Source organism: Suncus etruscus, chromosome 9 (genome assembly GCF_024139225.1).
Source record: "Suncus etruscus isolate mSunEtr1 chromosome 9, mSunEtr1.pri.cur, whole genome shotgun sequence".
NCBI lineage: Eukaryota > Metazoa > Chordata > Mammalia > Eulipotyphla > Soricidae > Suncus > Suncus etruscus.
Window position 1 is genome coordinate 100,659,772 of NC_064856.1, and position 8,041 is coordinate 100,667,812.

At 36.5% G+C, this 8,041-nt stretch overlaps 1 protein-coding gene across 1 annotated transcript; it reads left to right on the forward strand.

Annotated features, from left to right (window-relative positions):
- Window positions 1-6,871: 6,871 nt before the first annotated feature.
- LOC126017796 (putative olfactory receptor 5AK3) lies at window positions 6,872-7,801 on the forward strand. The gene is given in 3 exon segments (XM_049779849.1): window positions 6,872-7,391; window positions 7,394-7,581; window positions 7,583-7,801. Coding segments are annotated over 3 exon segments (927 nt in total).
- The last annotated feature ends 240 nt before the right edge of the window (window positions 7,802-8,041 follow it).

Consider the following 8,041-nt stretch of genomic DNA (forward strand, 5'->3'; position numbering starts at 1 on the left):
TCTGCTTTCACTTGCTTGGAGAGTGCAGTTTCCTCTTAGAAGATGCTTTTAGAATCAATGTTCTGGAGTGTTTTGCCTACGTGTTGTTCTATATATCTTATTGTTTTCGGCCTGATATCGAGGTCTTTAATCCATTTGAATTTTACCTTCGTACATGATGTTAACTGGAGGTCTAAGTTCAATTTTTTGCATGTGGCTAGCCAGTTGTTGAAGAGGCTTTCTTAGCTCCATTTAGAATTTCTTGATGCTTTATCAAAAATTAGGTGATTGTATGTCTGGGGAACATTCTCTGAGTATTCAAGTCTATTCCACTGATCTGAGGGCTTGTCTTTATTCCAATACAATGCTGTTTTGATAACTATTGCTTTGTAGTAAAGTTTAAAGTTGGGGAAAGTAATTCCTCCCATATTCTTTTTCCCAATGATTGCTTTAGCTATTCTAGGGTGTTTATTATTCCAAATGAATTTCAAAAGTGCTGGATCAACTTCTTTGAAGAATGTCACAGGTATCGTTAGAGGGATCACATTAAATCTGTACAATGCTTTGGGGAGTATTGCCATTTTGATGATGTTAATCCTACTAATCCATGAGCAGGGTATGTGTTTCCATTTCTGCATGTCCTCTCATTTCTTGGAGCAGAGTTTTATAGTATTCTTTGTATAGGTCCTTCACATTTTTAGCCAAGTTGATTCCAAGATATTTGAGTTTGTGTGACACTATTGTGAATGGGGTTGTTTTCTTAATGTCCATTTCATCCTTATTACTATTGGTGTATAGAAAGGCCATCGATTTTTGTGTGTTAATTTTGTAGCCTGCCACCTTGCTATATGAGTCTATTGTTTCTAGAAGCTTTTTGGTAGTCTTTAAGGTTTTCTAAATAGATTATCATGTCATCTGCAAACAGCGAGAACTTGACTTCTTCTTTTCCTATCTGGATTCCCTTGATATCTTTTTCTTGCCTAATTGCTATAGCAAGTACTTCCAGTGCTATGTTGAATAGGAGTGGTGAGAGAGGATACCCTTGTCTTGGGCCAGAATTTAGAGGAAGGCTTTTAGTTTTTCTCTATTGAGAATAATATTTGCCACTAGATTGTGGTAGATGGCCTTAACTATATTGAGAAAGATTCCTTTCATTCCCATCTTGCTGAGAGTTTTGATCAAGAATGGGTGTTGGACCTTATCAAATGCTTTCTCTGCATCTATTGATATGATCATGTGATTTTTATTTTTCTTGTTGTTGATGTTGGGTATTATGTTGATAGATTTACGGATGTTAAACCATCCTTGTATTCCTGGGATGAAACCTACTTGATCGTAGTGGATGATCTTCTTAATGAGGCATTGAATCCTATTTGCCAGGATTTAGTTGAGGATCTTTGCATCTGCATTCATCAGCGATATTGGTCTGTAATTTTCTTTTTTGGTAGCATCTCTGTCTTGTTTAGGTATCAAGGTGATGTTGACTTCATAAAAGCTATTTGGAAGTGTTTCCGTTTGTTCAATTTCATGAAAGAGTCTTGCCAGGATTGGTAGTATTTCCTCTTGGAAAGTTTGAAAGAATTTCCTAGTGAATCCATCTGGGCCTGGGCGTTTGTTTTTGGGTAGATATTTGATTAGCATTTTAATTTCATCAATAGTGATGGAGGTATTTAGATATGCTGCATCCTCTTCATTCAACCATGGAAGACTATAAGAGTCCAAGAATTTATCCATTTCTTCCAGGTTCTCATTTTTAGTGGCATAGAGTTTCTCAAAGTAGTTTCTGAGTACCCTTTGAATCTCTGTCATATCAGTAGTGATCTCTCCTTTTTCATTTCTAATACAAATTATCAAGTTTCTTTCTCTCTTTCTTTGTTAGTTTTGCCAGTGTTCTAACAATCTTGTTTATTTTTTCCAAGAACCAACTTCTGCTTTCGTTGATCTTTTGGATTGTTTTTTGGGTTTCCACTTCGTTGATTTCTGCTCTCAGCTTTGTTATTTTCTTCTGTCTCTCTATTTTTGGGTCCTTTTGTTTAGCACTTTCTAGTTCTATTAGCTGTGTCATTAAGCTACTCAGATGAGCTCCTTCTTCCTTCCTGATGTGTTCTTGCAAAGCTATAAATTTTCCTCTCAGTACTGCTTTTGCTGTGTCCCATAAGTTCTGATAGTTTGTGTCTTTATTGTCATTTGTTTCCAGGAACCTTTTGATTTCCTCCTTGATTTCATCTCGGACCCACTGGTTATTGAGTATGAGGCTGTTTAACTTCCAGGTGTTAAAGTTTTTCTTCTGTGTTCCTTTGGAATTCACAAATAATCTCACAGCCTTCAGGTCAGCGAAGGTAGCCTGCAATATTTCTATCCTCTTGGTATTATGGAGGTATGTTTTATGTGCCAGCATGTAGTCTATCCTGGAGAATGTCCCATGTACATGGGAGAAGAATGTGTATCCAGGTTTCTGGGGATGGAGTGTCATATATATATGTCATATATATATATATCCACTAAGCCACTTTCTTCCATTTCTCTCCTCAGGTCTAATATATTCTTGTTGGGTTTCAGTCTGGTTGACCTATCCAGTGTTGACAAACTCGTGTTGAGGTCCCCCATAATTATTGTGTTGCTATTGATATTATTTTTCAGATTTGTCAACAATTGTATTAAATATTTTGCTGGCCCCTCATTCGGTGCATATATGTTTAAGAGAGTGATTTCTTCCTGCTCTACATGCCCCTTGATTAATATAAAATGTCCATCTTTGTCCTTTACAACCTTCCTGAGTATAAAGTTTGCATTATCTGAGATTAGTATGGCCACTCCAGATTTTTTATGGGTGTTGTTTGCTTGGATAATTTTTCTCCAACCTTTTATTTTGAGTCTATGTTTGTTCTGACTATTCAGGTGCGTTTCTTGTAGGCATCAGAAGGTTGGAGTGAGTTTTTTGATCCATTTAGCCACTCTGTGTCTCTTAACTGGTACGTTTAGTCCATTGACATTGAGAGAAAGAGTTGTCCTGAGATTTAGTGCCATCTTTATATCAAAATTTGGTGTGTCTTTTGGTTAGTCTTGTCTTAAATTAGGTCTTTCAGTTTTTCTCTTAAGACTAGTTTTGAATCTGTAAAGTTTCTGAGCTGTTTCTTTGTTTGTGAAACCATGTATTCTTCCATCAAACCAGAAAGTAAATTTTGCTGGGTACAGTATTCTACGTGAAGCATTCATTTTATTCAGTCTTGTCACAATATCCCATCACTGCTTTCTGGCATTGAGTGTTTCTGGTGACAGGTCTGCTGTAAATCTCAAGGATGCTCCCTTGAATGTAATTTCCCTTTTTGATCTTGCTGTTTTCAGAATTCTGTCTCTATCTGTGGGATTCATCATTGTGACTAGGATGTGTCTTGGAGTATTTTTTCTGGAGTCTCTTTTGTTTGGTACTCTTTGAGCATGCAGGATTTGATCACATATATTCTTTAGCTCTGGAAGTTTCTCTTTAATGATGTTCTTGACCATTGATTCTTCCTGGAAATTTTCTTCCTGGGTCTCTGGGACTCCAATGATTCTTAAGTTGTTTCTGTTGAGCTTATCATAGACTTTTATTTTAATCTGTTCCCATTCTTTGACTAATTTTTCCATTGTCTGCTCATTTCCTTTAAGTTTCTTTTCCAATCTCTTCCACTGTATGGAATTGTTATTTATCTCATCTTCCACAGCACCAAGTCTATTCTCAGCTTCTGTTACCCTGTCCCAGAGCTTATTCATTTTGTCATTCACTTCATTTACTGAGTTTTTCAGGCCTGTTAGTTGACACGTTATTTTAGTTTGTGATTTCTGTCTTCATATTTTCTTGGTTCTTGTTAGTGTTCTGTGCAACTCGATCCATGGTTTCTTTGACTTCTTTGAGCATCTTCCATATTGTTTGTCTAAAGTTCTTATCTGAGAGTTTGATTAGTTGGTTGATCATTATCTGGTCATCAGAATTGTCATCTTCATTCTCTATGTCTGATTCTGGCCTGCGTTGTTTCCCCATTGTCACACTTGTATTGTGGGTTTTTCTACGTGTTGTGGTGGTATTCATTGGCTAAATGCTGTACGCAGTCACACTCCTCTGGCTCCATCCTTTCTGGGTGGGTTGACTTGCCTCCAAGGGAGGGGAGTCCTCAGTGGATGAAGCCTCTTACAGGATCAAATCTTAGGCCTGAGCATGCAGCAAAGACAGTCCTGAGAGAAATGCTGGGGTTCCAGCACAGTGTGATTTTTTCTTCTTGTTGCGATGGTGTTCTTTCCTTAGAAAGAGCACAGGGCCATGTAGGGAAGCAGAGCGGCCGTGCTTTTCTGGAGCCTCTTTTCAGCCCACTCCCAAGAGTTTCACGCGACAGGAGAGGAGACAGACACATACAGGCAGCACTCACAATTTTTCACAGTTGGAACATTGTTATTTCTAACTCTATCTTAGCATCAGAATTTCACATTCTCATGGCAGCAAGTATTTTTCCCTTAGATCCCACATGTAATCTATCCAATTAACAGGTAACATTGTGTTATAGTATAAAGAGCAGTGTTATCTTGTAAGTAATTTCATGATCTCCACTATAGAGAACAGAACTGGAACTAACAAATGGTTATGACCCTTTATTCTATAAAATGGTGGGACCAGAATTCAAAATCAGATATGTTTCTACTGCACTATGCTTATGTTGATTATAAATTCAACTTCAGAATCTATACAAAATATAGTTTATATTTATTATGTCTTTGCCTTATCATTAGCAGGGATCCTCAAACTTTTTAAACAGGGGGCCAGTTCACTGTCCCTCAGGACATTGGAGGGTCTGAGTATAATAAAAACAAAACTTATGAACGAATTCTTATGCACACTGCATATATCTTATTTTGCAATGAAGAAACAAAACAGATACAAATACAATATGTGGCCCGTGGGCCATAGTTTGAGGACCACTGAATCTAGTGGAAGAACTATAACCAATTCTAATTTCCTCTTACATGTTTTTTACTCATTAAATGGAAGGCTCCTTTTTGTTTTTAAATCAATGCCCTGAAAGTTCTCAAATCTGGATCCTAAAAGGATCAGAGTAGTTTTTTATTCTTAACTTATCAGACATTTAATTGTATGTATTTTCCTGCTGAAGCTCACTCTTGGACCTTAGCTCAGGTCTGATTCAGCCTGCCAGAATGATACTGGCCATAGCATTTACTTTTCTTTGGGAGACAGAAGCTTACAATCTGGGATTCACATTCATGTGATGTTTTGTCTTTGGATGGCCCTCCCAAGCACTGTTCAAGGGACCAAGAACAAATCCTGGCCATAGTTGGCCACTGGGCATGATTAATGTGGTACTGTTCAGATCTCCAAAGCTGGGCACATCAGCCCACTACAAATTAGTGCTCTTTTTGTTCATGAACATTATGGAGTAAAAGTGATAGCTTATTGAGTCACCTCTATTTATTTTATTTCTAAGTTAATTTTCACCCAAAAGTGAATTTTTTCCCTTCACCCACAGAAGTTTATGTTAGCTATAAAGCAGGCAGCATTTGGTTTGGGAAGGCTTCTTACTATGATTCTATTTCATTTATTTTATAGCATTACACCTAACAAGGCAATATATACAGCTGATTGACTTGAATTCTCCTTAAACTAAAGAAAGCATTGCCTAACTATATCATTAGAGTTCATTTACCTCTCTTTTCATTGTAAGAATTCGATTAAGCAACTCTGCCACAGGCTTAAATTACTCTGTCCCTTTTTGTATAGGTGAGTTTTTCACCCAAACTAACCATCTCTACTGGGAAGACACAATTCTACCCAGGATGAGAACAAACATAACTGATGAACTGGGGATGTACATTTTAGTTCATGAAGAATCTCTGTTATATCAGCACAATAATTAAATTGATTTAAGTTAATATAAAAAAATAACTCAAGCATACACCATTTAACTCCTGTATTTTCTTTTAGTTACTCAGCAATCTATTTGAAAAAACTATTCTTTCTATCACTCACTCTGTCTTTCACTTTCTGTCTCTCTCTGACTCTGTTTCTATGTTTGTCTGTCTCTACTATTTTGAGTTTCTGCTTCCTTCTGGTAACCTTTGCCTCTTAACTTTTGTTAGCAGGTAAGTCTTATTTGAGTCTCACATTCATAGATGATGAGAAGACTGACTTGTGAAAAATATCTCTAGATAGAAGCTGCATGCTAAGTACACTGCAACTTAAAATTTATGGGACCATAAATATAATTTGGCAAATTTTGTTCTCTGTTTTATGCTCCAACTATCAGGAACTTGTACCAGAATTAAAATGATAAATGTTGTCAATTGCAACAAAGATAAAAAAAACTTTCATATTTTCCTTCTGGAAATACAGTTACATTCAATAAGATAGAAAAAGTACTTGCTAATATGTTTATTTTTTATTTTTTTGTTTATTTATTTTCTAATTTTGGTTTGGAGACAACAGCCAGTAATGCTCAGGAAATACTCCTAATTCTGATCAGAAATAACTCCTGGCTGACTAGAGGAAACTGTAAGGTGCCTGGTATCAAAAGCAGGTTCAGCCTCATGCAAAGCAAGTTCTCTATCTACTATACTATTGTTTTGGCTCAAATCTATGTTTCTCATAAAGTTAGTCTACTATAAAATAATTATGTTTAAAATGAATCATTATTTCATATCTCACTGTCAATGTAGTGGTTTCTTATCAAGAAAGTAGAAAAAATATTTGAAAATTTAGCATATCTGATTGTGAAGATTTTTTTTGCCATGAAAATTTAATTTAAATTAAAAGCAAATGTATCTAAGAGCTTTTTCTTTTCCAGGAATCTCAAATATTTCATTTCTTTTGTAGATTCTTCTCATCCCTTTCTCTAGATTTTCAGCAGACATGAAACTTGGAAATAACACTCAAGTGTCTGAATTTATTCTCCTGGGGTTTGGTGCCCAGCAAAAATATTACTATATATTTTTTATTTTATTTTTAATCATCTATGTGACTGCCATGGTGGATAACATTGGAATGATCTTACTCATCAGGACTGATTCCAGACTCCAAACACCTATGTACTTTTTCGTTCAACATTTGGCTTTTGTTGATATCTGTTATACCTCTGCTATCACTCCCAAAATGCTGCATAATTTCATAGCAGAAAATAAATCTATATCGTTTAGGGGCTGTACTGTACAGTTATTTGTTTATGGACTGTTTATAACTGTTGACTCCTACATCCTGGCTGCTATGGCAGTGGACCGCTATGTAGCCATCTGTCACCCACTTCGCTATTCCATAATCATGTCTCAAAGAGTCTGCATACAATTGATAGTTGGATCATATGTGGTAGGCTCAATAAATGCTTCTGTGCACACAGGGTTTACATTTTCATTGTCCTTCTGCAGCTCTAATACTATTATCACTTTTTCTGTGATGGTCCCCCAATTCTTGCCCTTTCATGCTCCAGTATTGATGTCAATATCATGCTACTTGTTGTGTTTGTGGGCGTTAACTTGTCTTTCACTGTGTTGGTTGTCATTGTATCCTACATCTATATCCTGGCTGCCATCTTGAAGATTCCTTCTGCAGCAGGGAGGAAAAAAAGCCTTCTCCACCTGTGCCTCCCACCTGACCACCATCATTATTTTCTATGGAACTCTCTCATACATGTACTTACAGCCTCCCTCTGATACTTATCAAGAGAATATGAAAGTGGCCTCTGTATTTTATGGCATTGTGATACCCATGCTGAATCCCCTGATCTACAGTTTGAGGAATAAGGAGGCAAAAGAAGCAATAAAGTTGCTGGGGGGAAAGCTTTTCTAAATGAGGTCAAATTCTCTTTTTCTTTTTGTTTTGTTATTTTTTTTTATTTAAGTATCGGGGATACAGAAATGTTCATCATTGAGTTTCAGTTACAGAATACATGCTACCCTTTAGACAGGCATTTTGTCTCTCTCCCACATTATCATTGTCATGGTAGTTGTCATTGCAGTTAGTGTTCTAAATATACTCCCTGCTCTTTGTGGCAAATTTCATGTCATAGGCTGGTCCTCCTAGAACTTG